The sequence below is a fragment of the Schistocerca serialis genome, chromosome 1, assembly GCF_023864345.2.
Source record: "Schistocerca serialis cubense isolate TAMUIC-IGC-003099 chromosome 1, iqSchSeri2.2, whole genome shotgun sequence".
Lineage (NCBI taxonomy): Eukaryota > Metazoa > Arthropoda > Insecta > Orthoptera > Acrididae > Schistocerca > Schistocerca serialis.
Window position 1 is genome coordinate 1,189,546,611 of NC_064638.1, and position 26,235 is coordinate 1,189,572,845.

Consider the following 26,235-nt stretch of genomic DNA (forward strand, 5'->3'; position numbering starts at 1 on the left):
TCAGTGTAGTCTGGTGGATAATTGCTGATGTGGACGGCAGTCAATGTATTGCCTTCCGAGGGTAAATTTTCACTTAAGTATTGCTCTTTGATACTGACGAATTTTAAGTTTAATCGTCGTACGCCTAGCAATCAGCACATACGTCGGAATATTCACATTATGTGTACTGTGGAAGGTCTGACACTTATAAAATTGATTCATACTGTTAATTGACTACACTACATATTGTCGATTTGTTGAACTGAGCCATAGTATAATGTGTGAGTACGCATTGCATCTAAAGTAATCAAGTGCCGACTGGACTATTTCCTCGTAGAAATTCAGAGTGGTAGCTGTGTCATGATGGTTGCAGTTGGACATTATTCTGGCTCGTCATCATAGGCTTCTAGGTGGGGGGAGAGGTGGAGAGGCGGCAAGAGCAGGTTTTTGTCTCCATCCCACTGCCCCCCCCCCTCCCGGAATGTAGAGTACTGAGTACTGAGTTTTTATTTATTACAGAATTCTCGTACACTACTAAAAGTGATTTCCAGCGATTCAGTTGCACCTCTTGTTTAGACAGTTGTAGCATTAAGGGGCGGATTGCAGCGAGCCAATACTATATGCCAAGAGGAGTTGCTGTTTAACTTAGGTTTGTTTGAAAATTTTAGAGTCACGCCCCCTCTCCACCTCCTGGATATATTTCGGGGTACGTCCATGCTTGGCATCATTTAATGGTTGTCCCATTGGCAAAATAATACTTCCATTCGTTTCTTTATCCACTTTCAAGTCAAGACCCCGCACTAAATTATACAGTTACAAACAACATGTCCATCATCATCACCATCTTCATTGTCTTCCAGAATTAGACCTTTTAGTTTGTTTGCTTCATAATTGTACACACCATCTCTTTAAAACCGACATCTAACATTTCTCTTTCCTGTTGGGTTATATGGTATTGCAGCTTTAGTTACCATGTTATTAGACATATACTGGACATGGTCCTTCCAGTTCAGTCAGTATTATTCAGTTACAGATGTACTGGGTTCAGTATTTAGTTCTATTCAATTACCGATCTATCTTTCATGGTCCAGTAATGAATATCCTGCTACAAAGCGGAAGAACTTCCGTCCCTTATGAATCAATTCGTCGTAGTTGATCAAATGTTTGGGGCTTCAACATTCGCTACTACCCCGCAGCAAAGGAAATGCTTTTATTTTGTAACGTTTAATTAATATTTCTTTCCGTATGTTATGTTTTAATGTACTTCGTGTGGTTCCACAGCAATATCTGAATCTGTCCAATTTTTGCTCTACATCATCTGACTTGAGAAATTTAAAACTGTACCCTAAATATTTAAACTCTCTTACTTGTTCAATTATTTGCCCTTCTACAGTAATTTTTGGCTTTTACTGTGCCTAGTCTTTCAAATGGCAGCACTCTGGTTTTATTTGGCAATATTTAGCCGCATTTCGGCTTAACATCTGTTCTCAGATTTTAATCTTTTCTTTAGATTTTCCTATTATAAACTGATCATCAGCAAACAGCAGCTCTATGAAATTAGAAGCTTCACTTCTTAGTGTGAAATTTAATATAATCAAACTATTATGAATAATATCGACAATGTAAGCACTTAAAAGGCTGAGGGACAGTTGGCAGTCATATGGAACTAATTGATTAATACCAGGAGATTCTGTCTCATTCCCTACAGTAATTTTCCCTATAATTTCCACAACGAAACTCTGTCTCTGAATCTGGTTGAAAACCGAAAGAGATCCGGGTCATACGCAATCAGTATCTTCACTGCGCGATAGCAACCGTGAAGTCACTGATGACAGTGAAACAAAAGCAGAGTTATTAAAAACGGTTTTCCGATACTCCTTTACCAAAGAAGACGAAGTAAATATTCCTAAATTCCAATCAAGAACAACTGCCAAGATGAGAAACGTAGAAGTAGATATCCTCGATGTAGCAAAGCAGCTTATATCACTTAATAAAGGCAAGGCCTCCGGTCCTGATTGTATACCATTCAGGGCTCCTTTCAGAGTATGCTGATACAATAGCTCCATATTTAGCAGTTATATACAACCGCTCGCTCACAGAAAGATCCGCACCTAAAGACTGGAAAATCGCTTAAGTGACACCAGTAGCAAAAAAGGGAAATAGAAGTAATCTGCTGAATTACCCTCCCATATCACCAACGTCGCTTTGCAGTAGGGTTTTGGAAAATGCACTATATTCGATCATTATGGAGTACCTCGAAGAATACATAGCACGGATTCAGAATTTATCGTTCTTGTGAAACACAACCAGCTTTTTATACTCATGAAATAATGAGTGTTATCGACGGGGGATGTCAAACTGATTCCATATTTTTTGTTTTACAGGAGGCTTTCGACACCATTCCTCACATGAGTCTTCTAATCAAACTGCTTGCCTGTGGAACATCGCCTTAGTTGTGCGACTGGATTCGTGATTTCCTTTAAGAAAGGTCACAGTTAGCAGTAATAGACGCAAGTCATCGAGTAAAGCTATCCGGTGTTCCTAAAGGAAGTGTTATATGCCCTCTATTGTTCCTGATCTATATTAACGACATAGGAGACAAACTGTGTAGCTCTTGTGAGGATTCCACTTGCACATGGAGCCCGACTTTGTAATATACATCTTAAAAAAATTACATGAAATGGTTATCACATGTAGAAGAGATTGTGTCTTAGACACCACTGAACCAGTGATGTTGCCTGAGTGGCAGAATCGATTGTAAGTGGGAGCGTGCGGAAAGTAGTAGCAGTTGCCGTTGCACTCTGTCGTAGGTAGGATATAAGAATTAAAGCTAGTGGCTAGAGTGTGTGAGAATTTAACTGTTGGCGTATGGACGCAGAATAATACAGTGTTGTAAGGAAATGAAATTTTGTATTTGTAGTTTTAAGCATGCAGCAGCACTATGTGGATTTTGCTAATTCTAACAGGATCGTCCCTTGAATGTAGGAACCAAGTATTTGCCATCAGATTTAATGTATAGTTTAATAACGTATACCCTATTTGTAATATTTCATGTGTTTTGTAATCCTAATACAGACAAGTTAAATTTTGGAATCTATTTTGTTAAACGATGTTAGACTTTGTCATGTAAGAATCCAAATAAGTTTAATTACGTCAATAAGTGAGAATTGTAGAACAATTGAGAAGTTCACTGATTTTGAAGTTAATGTAAAATGTTTCGTATTAGATTTAGTGAAGGAGAAACTTTATTTTGAATAAAATTTTTCGAACTAAAGAATTCAGTCAAAGCATATCCCGTTATCAGTACCTCATCCTCTTCCATGTAGTGTTTGAATTCAGTCAAAGCATATCCTGTTATCAGTACCTCATCCTCTTCCATGTAGTGTTTGTTTAAATGCAATGAGTACTTTTTTAAGGAAATGATTTTTCAATCAGAGTCAGAAACAAAAAATTAATATGCCAGAGCCAGAAAAGTATCAACGTTTGTAACAGTTTTTATGCGGGCAGCATTGCACAGCGCTGAGCCAATATCCAAAATAATCACTCAACATTTGCAAGGTTATTCATTTAACAACTAATCTACTGACATTATTTGTATGAAGCTACTTTACCGCCGACATTGCACTTCGCTGACCCAAGAATGAGTATTTTGTACGCCTATTGTGGGGAGAACAGAAAACCAAGATTAAATCGGTTGCGACTCTAGAGCTAAGAAAAACGTATTTCGTTGTTTATTTGCATAGGGAATTTTATCAGATTACTGCATAGGGCCATAGAACTCGGTACTCACGCACTGAGTAAACTTCAGAGGGATTGATTTCATTATAGTCATCACATACTGGTTTTCCATACTAAATTGTTTAATTTTTCTTTGGATTACAGTAAAACTGATTAAGCACGCCATTTTCTCTACAAGACATTATTAAAAGAACGTTACACTCTCTTAGATTGTTTGCAGATGATGCTGTCATTTACCGTCTTGTAAAGGCATCAGCTGACCAAACGAATTGCAGATGATTTAGATACGATATCTGTATGGTGCGAAAAGTGGCAATTGACCCTGAATAAAGACGTGTGGAAGTTATTCACTTGAGTACTAAAAGAAACCCGCTAAATTTCGATTACACGATAAGTCACACAAATCTGAAGGCTGTAAATTCAACTAAATACTTAGGGATTACAGTTACAAGTAAGGTAAATTGGAACGATAAAATAGATAATGTTGTGGGTAGAGGAAACCAAAGACTGCGAATCATTGGCAGGACACTTAAAAGAAGCAACAGGTCTACTAAAGAGACTCCGTACACCACGCTTGTCCGCCCTATTCTGGAGTATTGCTGTGCGGTGTGGGACCCCTATCAGGTGGGACTGACGAATGACATCGAAAAAGTTCAAAGAAGGGCAGCTCGTTTTGTTTTATTGTAAAATAGGAGAGGTAGAGCCACTGATATGATACATGAGTTGGAGTGGCAATCATTAAAACAAAGGCGTTTTTCGTTGCGACCGGTTCTTCTCATGAAAATTCAATCACCAGTTTTCTCCTCCGATGGCGAAAACATTGTGTTGGCACCCACCTACATAGGGAGAAATGACCATGGCGATAAAATGAGAGAAATCAGGGCTCTCCCAGAAAAAATTAAGTGCTCGTTTTTCCCGCGCGTCGTTCGAGAATGGAACAGTAGACAGCTTGAAGGTGATTCATTGAACCCTGCGCCAGGCACTTTATTGTAAATAGCAGAGTAATCACGTAGACGTAGACGTATTATTTTTGTGAGATGACTATATTTCCGTAATCAGATGTGCTGAAACTACTTTTCTAGAACCATGTAGTACCTCTAACATACGTTTATCCACTATTGGCTTTAATCTATTGTTTATAATTTTAGCATACAATTTCTAACGAATTTAGCAAACTTATTCCGCATTTATTTGCCAATTGTGATTTACCACCTTTCTTGTAAATAGTTCATACCAGAGCTTCATTCCATTCGCTGATCACATGTCCGCTCAACCAGCAGACAGTACTAAAATAACATTTAAACGCCTATACTTCAGTAGATTTGATGCATATTTAAACAGCTCCTTGTTTATATTAGCAATCCCTGGCGAATTTTTCTGTTTTGTTTCCGGTTGACTTTTTGCAGTTCTCCCATTATCAGAACTACAGAGTAATTGGTATCGTGTTTGATTCTGGTTTTTCGGATATTTCTTTTCGGATATTGTAGGCAGATATAATGTATCTCGTCCTTGTTTACTCAAGTGCTTCACAATTTTGTATGCTTTATTTTACCTTCCATGGACATCACGTTCTATTTCACTCACATATCAGTCCCAAATTTCCTGTTTATTTTTCGTATTTAATTCTTTACTAAAGCTGATTTACTTTTATACTCCTCTCTATAATTCACACTATTACATAATGTTAAGGGTTTTAGATGCGCATACTTGTTGTCTTTTATGAGTTTGGTAATATGATGGTTCGATGTTCTTGTTAATTTACTTTTAGAATATTTCTTTTTCCTTGTTCCTAATGCCTTAGCGGCTGCTTGCGTTATAATTTCTTTTAATAGTATTGTATTCTGTATTTATGTTGTTACGTGCTGGTTTCATTAGAAATTTCTCGTTCAGTCTGTTTTTCTATAATAGTTTGATACTTTATTCTTGGTGTAGCTGCCGCTTACAGATTCTTACATCCGACTGAGTGTTTATATGTGCTTTCGTACAAGTTAAAAAAGTTACATTAACTCTTACTAAAATATGATGTGATGGTACATCAAAGCTTCTTTAGACTCTTGTGTCCTTTAGTCTCACCAATGCCTTAAATATTTTTAAGAATATTCGCTGTTATTGAAACTGTACATCCAGCTGCCCACGAAAATTTATGACTATGTTTAAAAAAGATGCTTGTTTTTCTTAATTCATTATGTGTGCGAACTCGATTAGCTTCTTTTCGCTTGTGTTCAGTGTATTTTTACTCCATGTACTTACTGTATGCCTAATAGGTCTGTTATCCAATGGCTCTTTCAAGTCTCCAGTGACAAGTATTTTACTTATTTTTCCTGCAGTCATCTGAAGCAGGCCATAAGATTAATTAATATTATGAGGTTTTTCCATCTTCCGGCTGATACAGAGATAATGTGGAGACGTCTCCTCTCCCAGCTTGAAGGTGTAGGACTATTAGCCTTTCATGTATAAAAGTATATGAATGTATTCTGTTTCTTAAAGCTTTCCGCACTCCAGCAGCAGCTCTTCCTTTTTGTGAGCTCCAGCAATAGACCATGAGATAATTGTGAAATTCCGAGTAATTTCTTTTTAGTTTCAGTGGTGACAGCAATATCGATTTTAGTTTTGTCTATTTCTTGTTCCAGTTCTGTTTCTTTATGTGTCAGACATCGTACATTCCATGTTGCTATTTTACACATTTCTCATGTACTTCATTTGTCCTTACTCTTTTTGTTCTTATTCTTTACCTTATTTCTTTCGTAACTCGGCATATAACTGATACTCAGGCTTCAACTTTTCTTTGGATTTTTAGCAGTCTGGGTGTCCCCTACCTTTAAGAATGGCCTTTATTACTGTAAAACACTTATAGGTGTCGATGGTCCAGCAATTAAATAAAATATAAGTTGAATAACATGGAATCAATAGATTCCTACTTCACGTAATTAGTTATGAACAACAACATAGCTCCCGAGATATTCACTTCTAAATGCATACTACGTCTTCACTGCAGAAGACACGGAAATCTTACAAGTGCACAAGTCGGCACTACGAAATATTTCTATCTCCCATGACCGTGCGTCCGTCGCTCCGTACTGTCCAGGACTCTCTCCTGTACTCTACCATACTGTCCAGAACTCTCCGTGTCCCGTGCGACTGTCCCTTGCGCCGCCCTGTTCAGAACTATCTCTCCATTCACTTTGATAGTCGCCTCCATTAGTAGCGAGCGCTGTGATTGGCGATAGCGCTCCCATCATGTCTGCAAGCCAGCGTACGCTCACAAACATTTTGAAACACATTTGAAATACTGGATTTACATTTGAGTAACTTGAAATTAAATAATTATTCCTATGGATGGACCATAAACACGCTCTAACATACATTATTAAAAACATAAACAAATCAAATAAACATATTTCAAAGGAACAGAAGCAAAAGGTGCGGCAGTAGCCTAATGTCTCTTTCATTTCTAAAACACAGTAAATAATTGACCAATTTCTTCATGAATAGTATATATCGGATATAAACAAAGACATAGATGAATAAATATATTTATAAGCATTCTGCTACCGTTTTTTGATATCCGTTTGTCCTATGGCAGCTCAAGGGAATTAGTGGCTTTGGTTGCGAGGTTAAACAGGAGATTTAGTTTCCTGACCAATCGCACAGGTTCGGTCTGGTTTCCCCATGTATTAATGTTGTTTTATGCATACGTATTTAATCAGATTCTACCGATGGTTATTATTTACCACTGCTTCCTTTTAGGTTTATGAAGCCTGGTGACCGTTATGAGGTTACGAAAAAGGACCAGCGTTGTTACCTTTTTCTGCAGTTTTCACAACGTACAAGCTAACGTTTGCAAAAATAAGCCGTAAATAAATTATTATAATTGGTACAATACGCACTCACCAGATGCCTTAGTCAACAGTTCGGCTTGGCTGGTCGCTTATAACGCTACTGTAGCTGTGGATATGTTAGGCTGTGATATTACGCTGCAGACCTCCTCACGAGACAACATTCTCTTTAACAACAGAAACGTAAATATAACCTGGATATTATCGATGCAACGCTCTGATATTAACAGAGATTGCTACTAATGATGGCACTGACAGATGGGGGAAGATTCAGCAGTTGGAGTTGCCGTCAACGTTTCCCAAGGAACGCATGACTCTTTCACAATCTCAAGGCGGCATCTTCCTTGTTCCCAGCAAAAGAGGAGCTAAGATAAAGCTGTTATATTCAATTTGGGACCTGGAAGACCCTCAAAAGTTTGAGAACAGTGTTGACAAGGTGCAACACTTATCTGAAGAAGCAAGGGATCAGTGATGATGAACTTTGCAAATGTTAGGCAAGGCAGACTCTGAACACTTGTTGGTCTGTTGTAACCTGAGCGAACCCTGCGACATTCAAGACTTGTTTGCAGCGAACGACTGGGCGATTCTCGTTCCTGAACATTGGAGTCATAAATTGCCAAAATCTCCGTAATTACTATTAGCGTTTAGTTTCTGTTCAATTGTGTTTTACGCTTCTTCGGAGTCGGGTAAATGAAAAGGTATTAATTTATGTTACGTCGGGATCAGATTCATCTACATCTACATCTACATGATTACTCTGCAATTCACGTTTAAGAGCTTGGCAGAGGGTTGATCGAACCACAATCATACTATCTCTCTACCATTCCACTCCCGAACAGCGCGCTGGAAAAACGATCACCTAAACCTTTCTGTTCGAGCTCTGATTTCTCTTATTTTATTTTTATGATCATTCCTACCTATGTAGGTTGAGCTCAACAAAATATTTTCGCATTCGGAAGAGAAAGTTGGTGACTGAAATTTCGTAAATAGATCTCGCCGTGACGAAAAACGTCTTTGCTTTAATGATTCCCATCCCAACTCGCGTATCATATCTGCCACACTCTTTCCCCTATTACGTGATAATACAAAAGGAGCTGCCCTTTTTTGCACCCTTTCGATGTTCTCCGTCAATCCCACCTGGTAAGGATCCCACACCGCGCAGCAATATTCTAACAGAGGACGAACGAGTGTAGTGTAAGCTGTCTCTTTAGTGAACTTGTTGCATCTTCTAAGTGTCCTGCCAATGTAAAGTAACCTTTGGCTCGCCTTCCCCACAACCAAAGAGAACTCATCAGATTGTCACCCAGGCCATTTATATAGATCAGGAACAGCAGAGGTCGCAGGACGCTTCCCTGGGGAACACCTGATATCACTTCAATTTTACTCGATAATTTACCGTCTATTCCTACGAACTGCGACCTTCCTGAGAGGAAATCACGAATCCAGTCGCACAACTGAGACGATACCCCATAGGCCCGCAGCTTGATAAGAAATCGCTTGTGAGGAAAGGTGTCAAAAGCTTTCCGGAAATCTAGAAATACGGAATCAACCTGAGATTCCCTGTCGAAGGCGGCCATTACTTCGTGCGAATAAAGAGCTATCTGCGTTGCACAAGAACGATGTTTTCTGAAACCAAACTGATTACGTATCAATAGATCGTTCCCTTCGAGGTGATTCATAATGTTTGAATACAGTATATGCTCCAAAGCCCTACTGCAAACCGACGTCAATAAAATAGGTCTGTGGTTCGATGGATTACTCCTACTACCCTTCTTAAACACTGGTGTGACCTGCGCAGTTTTCCAATCTGTAGGTACAGATCTATCGGTGAGCGAGGGGTTGTATATGATTGCTAAGTAGGGAGCTATTGTATCAGCGTAATCTGAAAGGAAGCTAATCGGTATACAATCTGGACCTGAAGACTTGCCCATATCAAGCGATCTCAGTTGCTTCGCAACCCCTGTGGTATCTACTTCTAAGAAACTGATACTAGCAGCTGTTTGTGTTTCAAATTCTGGAATATTCCATTCGTCTTCCCTGGTGAAGGAATTTCGGAGTAGAAACAACCCAAGATCGTAGAGGAATCTCGATGTTTTTTTACAGTGATTGCTCAGGGTTTATCTTTCCAGCATGATGTTTCTGCCATTATGCTTAACTTATGGTACCTCCAGTAGAAACACGTGAAGAGACGTATTTAAGGGAGATACAAGAGTTACGAGCAGCTGGTGCTGGGGTTCTCTAGGTGAGTGATAAGAGATAAGCAGAAGGTACTCACGCCTCTGAGGAAGTGGTGCATGTGCTCGGGCTTGGTGTCGACGACCAGGTTGTGGATCTCCTTGCTCTTGATCTCCTTGAGCACGGAGCGGTAGGTGTCCGGGTCGGCCTGGCGCAGGTGGATCTCGACGTCGCGGTTGGTGGGCGCTCGCACCAGCTCCCGCAGCTTGATCAGGCCTGTCCGCACACGAAGGGCCGGCTGTCATCTCACCCCTAGCACCGTGGCAACACTTACTGGCGGGGTCATCTGGCTGTAGCGGTGGCAGGGTTGGGGACTGGAATGTGTCACTACAGTCTAGGAGAAAGAGCAACTAACACGAGTAACGAGTTGGTACAGGAGAACACATCTGGAAGATCGAAATATCTACGTCGTTTCGAAGTCATATGTCTCATCCACTTTAGAGGCTTAGGTGGTGCTGGGGTACTGTCGTTTGGTTCGTAATCCTGGAATCTGCTCTTAGATAAGATATCTGTATGATACGAAAAGTGCCAATTGATCCTGAATAAAGAAAAATGCGAAGTTATTCACACGAATACTAAAAGAAATCAGCTAAATTTCGATTTCACGATAAGTCACACAAATCTGAGGGCTGTAAATTCAAGTAAATACTTAGGGATTACCATTACAAATAGCCTAAATTGGAACGATCACATAGGTAATATTGTGGGCAGAGCAAACCAAAGACTGCGATTCATTGGCAGAAGACTTAGAAAGTGCAACAGGTCTACCAAAGAGACTGCTTACACGACGCTTGTCCCCCCTATTCTGGAGCATCAGTAACACACAGAAAATTACCACTGGCGCTCGGGTAACCATGGGACACCTACAGGGGTTGGACAAAAATACGGAAACACCAAAAACACAAAATATTACCATTGGTGATGCGGTGTAGGAAACCCATTGGCATTCGAAATAGCTTCGTGTCGCTTCAGAATGGATAAACGTCGAAGTACAGAAAGATTTTGGAACATATATTGTGTTCAAAGATTATGAATTACCTCGAAGAAAACTGTCTATTGACACACCGTCAATATGGGTTTAGAAAACATCGTCCCTGTTAAACACAACTAGCTCTTTATTCACATGAAGTGTTGAGTGCTATTGACAAGGGATTCCAGATCTAATCCGTATTTATGGATTTCCGGAAGACTTTTGACACTGTACCACACAAGCACCTTGCAGTGAAATTGCGTGCTTATGGAATATCGTCTCAGTTATGTGACTGGATTTGTGTAGCAGTAACTGACGGAAAGTCATCGAGTAAAACAGAAGTTATTTCTGGCGTTCCCCAAGGTAGTATTATAGGCCCTTTGCTGTTCCTTATCTACATAAACGATTTGGGAGATAATCTGAGCAGTCGTCTTAGGTTGTCAGCAGATGACGCTGTCGTTTATCGGCTAATAAAGTCATCAAAACATCAAAACAAATTGTAAAGCGATTTAGAAAGATATCTGAATGGTGCGAAAATTGCAGGTGATCCTAAATAACGAAAAGTGTGAGATGATCCACCTGAGTGCTAAAAGGAATTCGTTAAACTTCGGTTACACGATAAATCAGTCTAATCTAAAAGCCGTAAATTCAACTAAATTCATAGGTATTATAATTACGAACAACTTAAATTGGAAAGAACACATAGAAAATGATGTGAGCAATGCTAACCAAAGACTGCGTTTTATTGGCAGGACACTAGGAAAATCTAACAGATCTACTAAGGAGACTGCCTACACTACGCTTGTCCGTCCTCTTTTAGAAAACTGCTGCACGGTACGGGATCCTTACCAGATAGGACTGACGGAGTACATCTAAAAAGTTCAAAGAAGGGCAGCACGTTTTGTATTATCACTAAATATGGGAGAGAGTGTGATAGAAATGATACAGTATTTCGGCTGGACATCATTAAAAGAAAGGCGTTTTTCGTTGCGACGGAATCTTCTCACAAAATTCCAAACATCAACTTTCTCCTCCGAATGCGAAAATATTGTGTTGACACCGACCTACATAGGGAGGAACGATCACCACTATAAAATAAGGGAAATCAGAGCTCGTACGGAAAGATATAGGTGTTCGTTCTTTCCGCGCGCTATGCGAGATTGGAATAATAGAGAATTGTGAAGGTGGTTCGATAAACTCTCTGCCAGGCACTTAAATGTGATTTGCAGAGTATCCATGTATATGTAGAAGTCCTGTGTGGTTTTCAGGGGAATCAAGTTCAGATAACGATGGCGACGGTGAAATGCGATCGCAATCTTTACTCCAAACCAAGCAACATGGGTTCAATAATATCGAGATCTGGTGTTTGCGGTAGCCAGGTAAGATACTGTAATTCATCCTCGTGCTCATAAGAACAGTCTTGGACGATGGGAGGGTGTGAATATGTGCACTGTCGTCTTGGGACACGGCACTACCATGGGGAACAAACACTGTAGAATGGGATGGACCTGATCAGCCAAAATGGTCATAAAAACCTTGGCACTAATGTGAAAGAGCAGAATAACCGTGGGGCTAGTGGAATACAAGAATATGGCTGCCCAGATCATCACCGAATCATCGCCATGTTTCAATCGTGGGACGTAAACTCGGCCGTTAGTTGGATCATCTGATCAAATGACTTTCTTCCGCTGATGGCTTTGGCGCTACGATTTCATGATACAGATATGTGCATCACTGATAAGTGGTTTTGGAATTCCATCTCGTCTGTCAGTCCGTTGTTTACGGGAAGCTTGTCGTGTTGTTTTTGTGCTGACAGGTTTCACGAGTGCGAAATTCAGTGCGAAATTCAGTTTTGTAGTATCTTTTGCAGCTCCCGTCGTCTTACTTTTCGTCACAATCCAGTGGCCGTCTGTCACGATCCCTATACACTCACGTTCGTTCGCGTTGTAATTTAAAGGATGATGTTTTTGAGCTTTCCCTGTTTGCGCAATAAATATTCGATACGGTGCCACTTGAGACAGCAAACATTTCGGCCCCCTTGGGTACGGAAGCACTCACAAAACGAACTCCAACAACTTGCCGAGGCTCGAATTCATTTAGCTAGGACGTAATGCTCTCACAGCTACATAGAGCACTGTTCTGACCGCGACTGACTCTTGCAGTGTATTTAGCGTTCACATAGGAGCCGTCCGCAATCGAATATAACAGAGAAAGCTGCAGACTGGGCTACCATATGGATTTACGTTCAGGCAAGACATTCTCCCGGTGTTCCCATATTTTTGTAAAATCGCTAACGGCCCAGTGTGAGTGAAAGTCTTTCAGTGCTTCTTTATCTATCTGCTACATACAAATCAAGTCGTCCTGCATACCTTGTATTATCTCTTGTGGAAGTTTGTGTCGGAGACTGGGTTAGCTACGATCATTGGGTAGTGCTGTCTTTTCTGTTTTTTAATAATGAAAAAGAAGTGAGCCGGGTAAAAGGTTCTAACTGATGACATATTGACCACGCTTTCATTTTATCTCTCAATTTGTGGGTTTCTCTGTTGTATTTGGGAGTGATTCAGATTTCGTAATTTAGCCAGGTGGAAATAACCGAACGCTGACACGCGATTACAGAAGTAGAAATCTTTGTATTTTGCGTTGTTTGTAACAGAGAATAAATGGAAAATTGCGGCAAACTGAAACATATGATGAAACTAATCCAGTCTGCTGTCTGGAAATGAGCAACCTAGGAGCGTGTTAAGAAACGTCCAATCATGCAAAAGTTTTCATATAACCACATGTCGGAATTTCACCGGTGTGGATTTAATTACTGTTGTACTAAAGAGCGTAGTTACAGGATGACAGTTATTGAACTATACTAAAGAAAAATACGTTAGTTACAAATACGGCGTGCACACGCTTTATTCTACACGTTAACGTCACTACAGATATTCGGATGTAGGTCATGACATGTTCGATATGCCTGCCATCATTGGCGATGATGTGGCGCAGACAAATAGCGAAATTCCGCATGACCCCTGAAGTATCGTAACATCGATGCTGTCGACGAGCTCCTGAATAACTGTTTTCAGCTCAGCAATGGTTTTGGTGCTATTGCTGTACACCCTGTCTTTAATATAGCCCCATAAAAACGAGTCGCCTATGTTTAGATTCGGAGAATATGGCGGCCAATCGATGCCCATGCCAGTGGCCTCTAGGTACCACACAGCGAGAATGAGGTCCCCAAAATGCTCCTCCAGGATATGAAACACCCTCCTGCTTCGACGGGGTCGAGTTCCGTATTGCATGGACCACATATTGTCGAAATCACGGTCATTTTGGATAATGGGAATAAAATCGTCTTCCAAAACCTTCACGTACCGTTCGGCAGCCACTGTGCCATCTAGTAATATGGCACTGATTATTCCGTGAGTGGACATTGCAGATCATACAGTCACCCATTGAGGTTGAAGAGACATCTCGGTCGCGAAATACGGATTCTCAGTCTCCCAAAGGCGCCAAATTTGATTATTGACAAACTCAACCAAATGAAAGTGAGCTTCATCGCTAAACCAAACCATACAGCGCATATTAATTCTCGTCATGCCCCGCGGCCAACCGCGCAGTTTGAACATCCTAACGCAAACCGTTCAGACGATATGACGATTTCATTTCATATTTTTCAATAATTGTCATCCTGTATTTATTAATTTAGCTAAAGGTAAGTCAAAGACAGGGAAAACTTACAATCCTGTCGGTGGCTGGTTACATGAGACGCGAAATGTCTTTATAGCTTACTAAATAAACTTTGATTGTGAAATAAGCTGTGCTAAAATTACCGCCATGTCTTTAATTTGGTCAAGACAATACACTGTAGTGCGGAAACGTGGAACCCAAAGGTTACATGCTTTAATTTCTTCTTGTGTACGGAGGGCTCGCTTGAACTTTTATTCTAACAAGTTTGGTAGATGAAATACAGATAAGTCAATGGTGACAAAGCAGCACTGCTAGACACGCGCTGTACTCACACAAAAATGTTCGCTTGCCACGCAAACTTCCGTGTGCTTGTCGCTGCCTTGCTGGCTGTCGTGTTACGGCCGTAGGGACACAACCCTGCCCTGTTCTGACATTATCAGCTTGTTTTGACCAAGTGTGCAACAAGGTTGATATGTCAATTATTTTATGACTCGAAGACCATACCGCAATGTTGAAGAAGACCACAGGCAACAATACACGTCGTCAGGAACAACAAACAGACGCATTTACTCGAAGATACGTCAATGGTAAGCTGCTGATGTTTCTTGAACTAATTTTGTAAACTTACATAAATATAGTATATGCGTATACGTCTCTCCAATGAAATTCAAAGCCGGAGTAGGAACATCGCTATTCTACCAAGATTTACGTTGTACATATATTCAGCGTTCGCAGTAGTAAATTCAATAATAAATAAACGATACTTAAACCTCAGTTTAAAAGAAATTAAAAGTAATCGTAGTCGCAGAGGTAGTAGCTTCCTGCTAGTAAGCAAGCACATTAAGGTTTACCATTCTGCCCACGGTTAGATCCCGAGAGACGGAGCGAAGTCTGGGTTTGAGTGGGAAATGAAATCAGCATTCTCTTTCTGAATGGAACTGTTCTAGCATTTGCCGGATGCCCGACGGATATTTGTATCGCACTTTTCCCGGATACAAAATATGCAGTGTACTATTTCTCTGTCACCTCATTCGGCTTAAACGGCTCTATGACGAAAGCAGTTATCAAAGAACGTTCTTACAAGACAGATCTATTCGCCACGTTCTCATTATTATGCACTCTTATACTCTGTCTTCCTCGCTCTGTGTTCGACATTATTCAAGAAAACTATTAGCTAACGAAGATACTTGTTGAACCTAGTTTCACAACCTTAAACTGATATTAAGTATCATTTTCTTCATATCGGAAACAGCCGAGATCGAAATTTTATAATGTTTTCAAACAGCCGAGATCGAAATTTTATAATGTTTTCAATCTTACATGAAACATAGAGGCTTCTCATTAATTGCAAAATAATTATAAATAATGGAGACTATATTACTAGTAACTTTTGTATCCTACGGAAATGCCACAAAAAGTCTACCATAACAACGAGAAATTGTAATAGCTTTCCCATCAACTCAGTAAAATGCTGCTGGAATCTAGAAAGGAGATAGTCTGATGTATGTCTGTGAATGCCAAAACAACTCCACGAGTACATTTTCCTGGTGGTTCAGGCAGTCAGTCTCTAATTAATTTACATAGTAGTTAAGTACTACACAATTTACTACATGCTAATGCGCCACAGGCCAGGGTATATACCGTAATACCGGCCTTTGATTCCGCAAATGCTTATTGGATGCTAATTAGTGTCAACTGGCGGCTGTGATAATCCAGCTTGATCGATGGGATAATGTGACCGTATTAGCTAAATCGGTGACACGTGTACCCTGTGCGTTCATCTAAGGTATGATACATTTGTAGTAATTAATTTTTATTTTAGAGCTTATTTTCAGCCGAATTTATCGCGTTAAGTATTACCACAACGAGATGTGCAACAAGTATTCGTCACAGCAAAACCATCGAGTCAGCTGCGAAACCGTACAATAATCCGAAATGCCACTGCCTGCTGTTGTTTGCGAAGCAGCACGCCCGCTTCAGTGACAAAACTGTGGCAGAAATATTGAGAATGTTGCCGGTGCAGGTGAATGGTAACAAACGTTTGTAAGGATGCCATCTTAATCGTACGTAAAAAGTAGACATCTCTGTTAGTTCTGTCTTTCTTCCTGAAGTGAAGATGATTAGAAGTACAAAGAGAAGAAGCAGCATGAGCAGCTAAAATTCTGATGTATTTGTATTCAGACGTATCTGCCTCAGTGCATTAGTCTTTGGACTGAAAACTACAATATTAGCCTGGAATGGGCGTGGATACGTATGGCTCAGCTATTTGCGGCACGATGATAATTTTCTGAAAAAGGATTTTCGTCTTTTGTTGTACGTTGATTTATATTCGTACGTACTCCAGAAGCTTAAATGCTGTCGTAGTGGTGAGAGCTATGAATCATTGTCTTGCATGTAATTCTCCTGTGGACCGACACAGGTCCTACATCTTTGTTGGCCATCAGAGTTTCATTCGTGTATGACTTCAAGACCCATTATTGTTAACAGTGCACTCAGCGACGTTTACGTTGCCTCTGTTTTACAGAGATATATGACAAAGGGGAATTGCCTGAGGACTTCCTTGCCACATTTATGACACCAATAGAGAAAAAGAGAATCACTAAAATACGTGAAGAGCATAGGACCATCAGTCGAATTTCTCATGCAGCTAAAGTGTTGGTGAAAGTGTTGAATAGAAGGCTATATGGCAAGCTGGACAGATTGATTGCAGCGGAGCAGTTCGGATTTAAAATAGGAAAAGGGACAAGAGATGCAATTGGCCTGGTAAGAATTACAGGGGAAAGATATATGGAAAAAGGTAGAGAAATCTTTGCAGTTTTTATAGATTTAGAAAATGCTTTTGATAGGGTTCAGTGGAACAAGCTGATGGGTATTTTGAAGAGGAAAGGAGTGGTTTGGAAAGAGGGACGACTGATGCAGAATCTATATTTACACCAGAAAGTAAGAATAAAGATTATAAATGAAATGGCAGAAGGAAGCAGCATTGGACGAGGTGTTAAACTAGGTTGTTGCCTTTCCACACTGTTGTTTAACGCATACCTTGAAGAGATGATTGCAAAAGGCTTAGATGGGAAAAGAGGAATATATATTGGTGGAAAGAGAATAGAATGTATAAGATTTGCTGATGACGTGGTATTAGTGGCAGAAAGTGAGCGTTCAGTGAATAAGATGCTGAAAGATCTGAATGAAGCTTGTGTGGAATATGGGATGCAAATAAACACATAAAAAACAAAGAGTATGGTCATCAGTACAAGACGCAGACTGTCCAGTATTAAAATAGGACAATCTACCATTAGCCAAGTAAGTGCATATAAATATCTTGGAAGCAGAATTACTAAAGATGTCACCAGGAGGTGAAAACTCGAATTGCCACAGCGAAGGAGGCATTCAATAAGAAGAGGAGAATCTTATGTGGCAAATTAGATAAAGGTCTAAGGAAAAGGCTTGGAAAATGTTTTGTCTGGAGTGTGGCACTATATGAGACAGAAACATGGACGCTGAGACGAGAGGATATAAAAAGGTTAGAAGCATTTGAGATGTGGATGTGAATGGAGAGACTAAGCTGAATGGAAAGAGTGAGTAATGAATGAGTATTGGAAAGGGTTGGTGAGAGAAGGTATGTGCTGAAGGTTGTAAGAGAAAGGAAAAAGAACTGGTTGGGACATTCATTGAGAAGGGAGTGCTTGCTAGACTCAGAGGAAGAAGGAGATACAAGATGATAGACGACATTAAGGGAAGAGGAAATTATGCAAACCTGAAGAGGATCGAAGGAGATCGGACAGCCTAGAGAACTACCATGTGAAACCTGCCTCTTTGCAGAACATTTTTGATGATGATAATGATGATGATGATGATGTTTTACAGAGAAATATTTCCGGTAATCGCCTGAATCTTAACTAACAGATTAAATGTTCGCCTTGACTGCATTAATATCTCAAATGACTAGTTTCGTTTCAACATGAACCATCCTCAGATCTGTAGTCAACCGTAAAATAATTAGTAACTACTCTACGAAATAAAAAAATATGCCTACCTCAAACATCAAATGCGCCAGAACGTACCTGAATGGATCGTTTACAATAGGAACTTCCCCACTATCAGTAAATTTACACACTAAGTCTCTTAATAAAATAGGGGTTTCGTAGAATCCACATTATTAATGTCGTCCATAAGGCCACATAAAAATACATAATATTTCCTGTACCAGTTTCAGGTGTGGCTAGTTTTCGGCCGCTCACTGTCAAATTTAGTAAAGCACTGAATCGCATTGACAGTGACAGCACTTCACACATAAGAAGGAATCTGGGAAATGACGCCAATCCTCGAAATCTTTTGTGTTGAAGGTGGCCACATCGGAATAGTAAATAAGGGCACCAGAAGAATTCTCTGGTTGACCTTCGAAATGAAAGAGCCTAAAGGGACCAGCTGTTTATTTAACGTGATCACTTAAAATGGCATTCTCAGCAGAGTACAGGCATCTGTGAGACGAGACTTGTGTAGCGCAAAAACGATAGGGAAAGCAGTAAGATTTCCGTTGTGGCTAGACAATTATGGAGTGTGAGTCATAATAATACCGAAAGAAACCTTACTGTTCAGCATGCAAAAGGTACCTGAGTGTGAAGAATTTTGTCCCAGATAAAGTTAAGGAAGGAGGTATGTTATTACCAGTCAGAGAATATACAATCACGCCTCTCCCGAAGTAGCAATTGCAGAAGAAGTCGTCATATTAGACTAATATGGAGCAGAGGTTGCTATACCAGGTTTTACAGGAGTAATCGTCGTTATTTGAAGAGATGTGATAGTGACATTGTGTATGATGAAATTCCTACCAGAAATGCAAGACCAGTTGCCCATAAACTGTACCGAATTCCGTATCAATTACAGTCCGCTGTAGAGGAAACACTCGAGCGACAACTTGATGCAGGAATTTTTGAACCATCAGCTAGCCCCTGGGAGTGTCAGACTGCAGTTGTACCTACGAAATCAATTAATGGTGAGAAGACCTATTGCCTATGTGTAGATATGAGAGCAGGATATAAGGTTATAAACCATGACACTTACGCCTTCACACGTATAAAGGAACTTTGGGCAGATTAGTAAACTGTAGGTTTTCACCATTCTTGATACGCACTTAGGCTGCCATCAGATCTCAATAGCTCCCAAGGACCGTCCAGAAACCGATTTAATTTTACCATGTAGCTTGTACATACCTTTACAGATGCCTTTTCACTTAAGAAACAGATCTGCCACATTTCAAAGATTTGCTGATTTCTTGTTATGAGTCTTGAAACCCAACACCTACCTGATCAATTTACGTGACGTTATATTGCTCCCCTGAACCATCGAAGAGCATGCAAAACGATTGAGAAATGTGTTGGCGAGGTTTAAGTTTAAGTTTGAAGCTGGAAGAAATGTTCCTTTGGAGAGTCGCAATCTCAGTACAAATACTATTAGATTAAATGGAGTAAAGCCAGCCTTACTACAGGTGTGGCGTTTATAGAACCCCAGTAACTAAATGACATATTGGGTCTTAAAGTTAACAGTATACTAGTATGGAGTACGCCATCATTCTGGAAAACTGCATCAGAATGCAGATGGCCTCAGTTAATATGTTCGAGTGGTGCAAGCAGATGGTGAGCTAATAGCCGAGTTAAAAGATGCCCAGAGACACTACTCTGATTGCCACGATGTCTGATTTTATCTCATAAGTGGTTATATCCCTCTTGGAAACCAATACGTAATACCAAAGTAACTCCACACTTGAATAACTTCTCGTGCTATTACTGCATTCAAGCTTGTCATAGGGCAGTAGATCAGTTACAAACATTCATACTGCCGCCCACTATTGGTGACAAGGCTGCCTCCATGACGTGGATAAGTATATGCACCCTTGCTTGCGGTGAACCCAGAAGTCACAGCCGACATGGTCGTAAAATGCTTTGCAGACCTTACCAGAGGCTGCCACTTCATTAGAAACTGTTGCGTTGGATAAAAGGTGACCCTTCTCCCAACCCCAGCACGAAAACAAGTATAATCTGTTAAAAATTGATCACTTCTCCTGGCACCTAATACTAGTGCCGACTGCCGACTGAGCGAGGTGGCGCAGTGGTTAGCACACTGGACTCGCATTCGGGAGGACGACGGTTCAGTCCCTTGTCCGGTCATCGTGATTTAGGTTTTCCATCATTTCCCTAAATCGCTCCAGGCCAAATGCCAGGATGGTTCCTTTGAAAGGGCACGGCCGAATTCCTTGCCCGTCCTTCCCTAATCCGATGAGACCGATGACCTCGCTATCTGGTCTCCTCCCCCAAACAACCCAACCCTAACCCAACCCGACTGCCGACATGACAGCAGAAAATAATGCACTACTAGCAGTCCTGATGCTTCCTTAACTGATCAAGAAACGAATTTTATGTTGTCATTGTTTGTATAAACGTGTAAACTGTTTATAATTAAACAAGGGAGGAGTATTCCATGCCACTAAAGTATTATAGCTGTATTTAACGAGTCCGTAAAACCACTGCTCAAATGTTATCCTACTATCTGAGTAAAGCACGTTCTTAGGGGGAGACATGTATCTCACTCACCCAATTAGCTTATAGCAGAATCCTCGAGTCCTCAGGGCATATCCCTTAGGAGGTAGTTTGTAGCCCTCCTATGAGCCCACCCATCGAGCTACACAAATTAAACCCGGCATAGAATCGAAAGAGATAAGAAGCTTGGTACACAGGCTTTAAAAATTTTGTCACTAAGCACGATATACTAACATTAAGACTATAGCTAAACAAATGCATAGAAGAAATAAAGCAGCAGCACTACTCACATGCCAGCTAGATCACTGTATATTACTGCACAATCCTGCAATCAAGAACGGAAAAACCTAGAAGATTAATACCCCTTTTGAAGGTACAGACCAGAAGATACTTTAAACTTCTCCTGTAAATCTCGAGATACAGCTAAACAAGTGCCCCATAATAGTTCACTCTTGACACACTAAAAGCTTATCAGGGGAACGCTGTGACACCCCTGCCTGCTGCTTTGATAGAACTTCACAGAGACATCCTGCCTGCTGTGAGAAGAGCATCGTAGAAGGCGATACCGCTGCCTCATTCAGGACGTAGATATGCTCTCCATTCTACGTATTCATTTCCACTACAGTCAGGTGACTACAAATGACTTGATTAATAATGTGGAAAATTAAAGTGTCGCTTATTATATACGTTTTTTTTTGTACTGCAAGAGCCAAGGCCCTCTGGAGCCTTTACCCACCCTTCTCCTCTCCAGAATGAGGCTGTGTTACTTAATCAAATGTTTTGCCCTGCTGTGTTGCACTGCGGTACTCAGTTGTAGCATATGAGCTGTTTCTGTATACTTTTAGCGTTTATGTAATTTTACGAGAGTTTACTGAAAAGTAATGCTCCATCTTCAACAGTTGGCAGCATTGGTATGCGGCAGGTACTGACTTGTTCCGTAGCCTCTTCTCTACATCTCCAGTTGGCGGGAATCTTAGCATTGAACGGTTGTGTTGTTACAGTGTAAAGTATGGAACCCTGCGCAGACGGTCGCTCATTGCGATTTAAGCAACGTGCAGTCGTTGAATTCTTAACAGCAGAAGGTGTCACCCCAAAGGAGATTCATCAGAGAACGAAAGCAGTTTATGTTGATTGTGTTGATGTGAGTGCTGTGCGTCATTGGGCGAGTACGTTTAAAGATGCTGAGGCGGGAACATTTGACCTGACCTGCGTGACAAACAGAGTCGGACGTCTTCTGACAGCAACCACCGAGTTTCACAAGCAAAATGTTGCTTTGCTTGGCTATCGGAAGATCTGTGCACTATGGGCACCGCCGATGCTGATTCCTGAAATGAAAGAGCAGAGACTTGAAATTCGCCAGGAACTCCTCTCGCGTTACGAGAATGGAGGTGACGCCTTTCTCCTTTCAATTGTGACAGGAGACGAAACGTCGGTACACCATTGCTTCGAGACTGTGATTACTGAAACGGAGTGTCGACTTCTTCCGTGACGGCTTCAGAAAACTTGTTGACCGTTGGCAGAAATGTATCCAGTTGGCTGGCGATTATGTGGAAAAGTAAATATTGTTAATTAAAGATCACATTCTAAGGATTATTTCTGCGTTTGATTTATTAAAATATTTTTATCCAAACCCAAATAACGAAGGTGGAGGCATTACTTTTCAATCAACCCTCGTATATGGGTATTGTATACACAGAGGAACTGTGAGTGGAGGTCGCCCCCTTACAGTGAAACCATTAGTAACTTCAAGACATACAGTACAAGCATTTTTGTGTTTCCTGTCAGTGACTCTTGGTTAGTTCCTGAATGGAAACATCGCCTTCTGACTTATTTTTTTTGCCTAGAACCCATTCATGTGCGCGCACAGCATGTAGAGTATATGTTCTCCTATATATTTGATGCGTTTTGTAATTCCTCCCACATTGACTGTGTGTGTGGTTCAGCCCACCGACCTATTGGTTATTCCCTTCTGTTAAGTAATACCAAGTGATTTATTTGTTTCTGATAATTTCGAACAGGATCAGCTACACATTTCTTGAGTAATGGAATTGTCTGTGGTAAATAATGCGAATGAAGTAGATTGTTGTTTGTTGTGATGGCAAGCTTTAGGTGGATGGCGTGCCACTCGCCGTTATCAGCCATGACCCACCTGTCAGAGTTACCCCAAATGCTTGTGTTTACTATCTGTATGCACAAAATATTACACGCTGCTGCCAGAGGAACCATTTTCAAGATGCTGTAGATTCCCCCTCGCGCGGAGTCTTCCCTGCGGCCCCACGCCGCTCTCCATGACCACTGCTGCTTTTGCCAGCTATCTGTCAACTCCCTGCTGTCGCCTGTATTCTGCGAACTCCAGTCTGGCTGGGAACAAAATCGGCCCATAGCGTGGTTCACCGTAATTGCGGTGGTGATACCAATGAGACGAGTTTCCATGTTTAGCATTGGAGTCCTTTTCCCTTCTCAGGGTTGTAATCGCTGATAATGCACCATAATGACTTATACTTTATGTTTAATGATGCCATAGCTACGAGTTAATGTATACACAAAACGTGTACCCTACCACACAGAGACTTGCTAGAAGTAATAGGAGCAGATCTTTATTTAGTACTTAACCTTCGTCATATTTTACTTGCCAGATATTCTGTAACAGCTTTACACTATTTCTGACGGATTCCGTTTCCCCTTCTGCAGCAAACACAGTACCCTTAGAATCAGCCATAGCGACTAAAGCAACAATAACTGTTCTTAGTACATCAGCCTCATTTGCAACTTGACTAATCTGCCCATATAACCCTGCACTCTGTACCCTTGAAACTGCCTAAAGGAAACCAAATGAACGTCTTTTTAATGCTAGTAGAGTTTTGTTGATTACACTAGCAAAACATTCTGTACTATATTGGCTGTTTGCAGGTGGGGACTTTTGGCAGCTCTTCGGTTCAATATGGAAGTAATAGTTTTGCCTTAGAACACACCTAATGCTGTGACTTTAAGTGGTGTTCCAGGACACAAAACCTGTTTTTATACTGAAAGAGCTATCCCGCAGTAACATGTCCGGGAAAGCCGTATAGCGGACTACACTATGAACCGTAGACCTTTTGGCTACTTGCTTTTTATATTTGATCACTGGAACAAACTAAAATACAACCAAGAAAGTCTCTGCCCTGTTCGGCCGTAACTCTAACATGAAGCCGAGAGAACAAATGCTCCACCATCCGTTACACTGGTACAGTTTTGTACACTGACTTGATTAGCTGTTCCTAAACTTACGTGTCAAAATGAGGAAATCCTAAAATGCTGTTGACTTCAAAGGTTTCGATTTTGTGACGTAAATTTTGTTACTTTTATGCTATGTTCAATTAATATCAATCAATATGTATTCCATATCTTTACGCAGACCAAATCTACCACTCTTACAATCATGATACGAAACCACTGCAGTCATAATATAACATCATACATTTAACTTTAATTTGTTTCTTTCTATTTACCAAGTACGAATTACTGGTATGAACCTATTAGTCATTGTACTCTCACCTTTCGGTAAGAGAACCACACCAGCCAGACATTACGCCAAAGCTTGGAATCTCACATCAGCTGCTGAGTCTCGCTCGGCTGCTTGCAGCGCTGTCTGTCACTATGGTCCTTAATGCCGCACAGCAGTAGATGAAGAAAAATCACTACATTCTGCCGTCCAGATTTTTACCTTCGCACGATTGACTTGGGATAGCATTACACGCTATAAGTGTCCAAAATCTGGAATCTTCAATAATAGGGGCCTGTCGTAATATTTTAAATACGCTATGAGTCACAAATAGGTTGATTAATTCAGAATGAAATTTTCAGTTTGCAACAGACTGTGCGCTGATATGAAACTTCATGATTAAAACTGTGTGCGGACCAAGTTCGAGTCCCGGTCCGGCACACGGTTTTAATCAGCCATGAAGTTTCATATCAGCGCACACTCCGCTGCAGAGTGAAAATCTGGAACATCCCCCAGGCTGTGGCAAAGCCATGTCTCAGCAATATCCTCTCTTCCAGGAGTGCTAGTTCTGCAAGGTTCGGAGGAGAGCTTCTGTGAAGTTTGGAAGATGGGAGACAAGGTACTGGCGGAAGTAAAGCTGTGAGGACGGGGCATGAGTCGTGCTTGGATAGCTCAGTTGGCAGAGCACTTGCCCGCAAAAGGCAAAGTCCCGAATTCGAGTCTCGCTCCGGCACACAGTTTTAATCTCTAAGGAAGTTTCAAGTTGGTTAGTTGCACATTTCTTCCAATTAAGAAAAAAACCGAAAAAATACCATGCGAATCTGATCCTGTTCAGAATATAGGAATTAAAAGTTTAGAATCAGTAGGTGAAATTTACACAAACTTTCGTCACAGTGTGAGTCATGAGTGGTTGCATGGTGCAAATAACATCGTTTTGTTAGTATTCCAGTTCCTGGGTAGACGAAACTACGTGTTCCAACAGCCCTCCCACAGTCTATTCTAGGCGCTACAATCAGGAACCGCGCGACCGCTACGGTCGCAAGTTGGAATCCTGCCTCGGGCATGGATGTGCGTGATGTCCTTAGGTTAGTTAAGTTTAAGTAGTTCCACGTTCTTGGGGACTGATGACCTCAGAAGTTAAGTCCCACAGTGCTCAGAGCCATTTGAACCTTGTTAGTAGATACTGCGGTACAGATATGGTATTTTTCTCTCAATCATTCGTTCTTCATGATTTTACTATATTTATCAACTGATTGAGATTGAAATTTTTCAGAACATCTTCATTTCTAACTTGGACCATTCTTCTACAACCGATTATCGTTCTCACACATTTCATTTCAGAGGCCTGTATTTCTTTTTCTTTTCTCTTACCAATAATATACCAGGTTCCCCCTCCTAAGAGCCGTCAGGCGCATTTCCTCTGACGTTGTGGCAGATACTTACCGTTCCGACTTTGCATCGTGGAGCTGAAGTCAGTCCAGACAATTACTGCTCGTCTCTTCTTTCACGAGACACCGCGTGTCAATAAAAAGCGTAGGCTTGTTTCCCATTGCAAGCAAAATTATTTTTAAATCGGAAAGTTACGCGCCCATCGGATAGAGCGATCCCAAATTAGTTTAGTACCATAGTCCTCCTATCGATATCTATTAACACGGATAGTAAAACACAAGGAGTAAACGCGAATCCTGAGGCTTACTGCTGCTGCCAAGCATTCAGTGCTACTGAAGTACTGGTTACACTTCCAGTTTTACTGTCCCTTTTAACACACACGGATAAAACCAATAT

General features: G+C 40.8%; 1 protein-coding gene across 1 annotated transcript in view; it reads right to left on the bottom strand.

Annotated features, from left to right (window-relative positions):
- Positions 1-26,235, bottom strand: part of LOC126456503 (glutamate receptor ionotropic, kainate 1) — a 338,468-nt gene that overhangs the window by 182,627 nt on the left and 129,606 nt on the right. Inside the window, exon 3 of the mRNA XM_050092256.1 lies at positions 9,829-10,004. Within this exon, the coding sequence (XP_049948213.1) occupies positions 9,829-10,004 (176 nt within the window). The remainder of the gene's footprint in view (positions 1-9,828; positions 10,005-26,235) is intronic.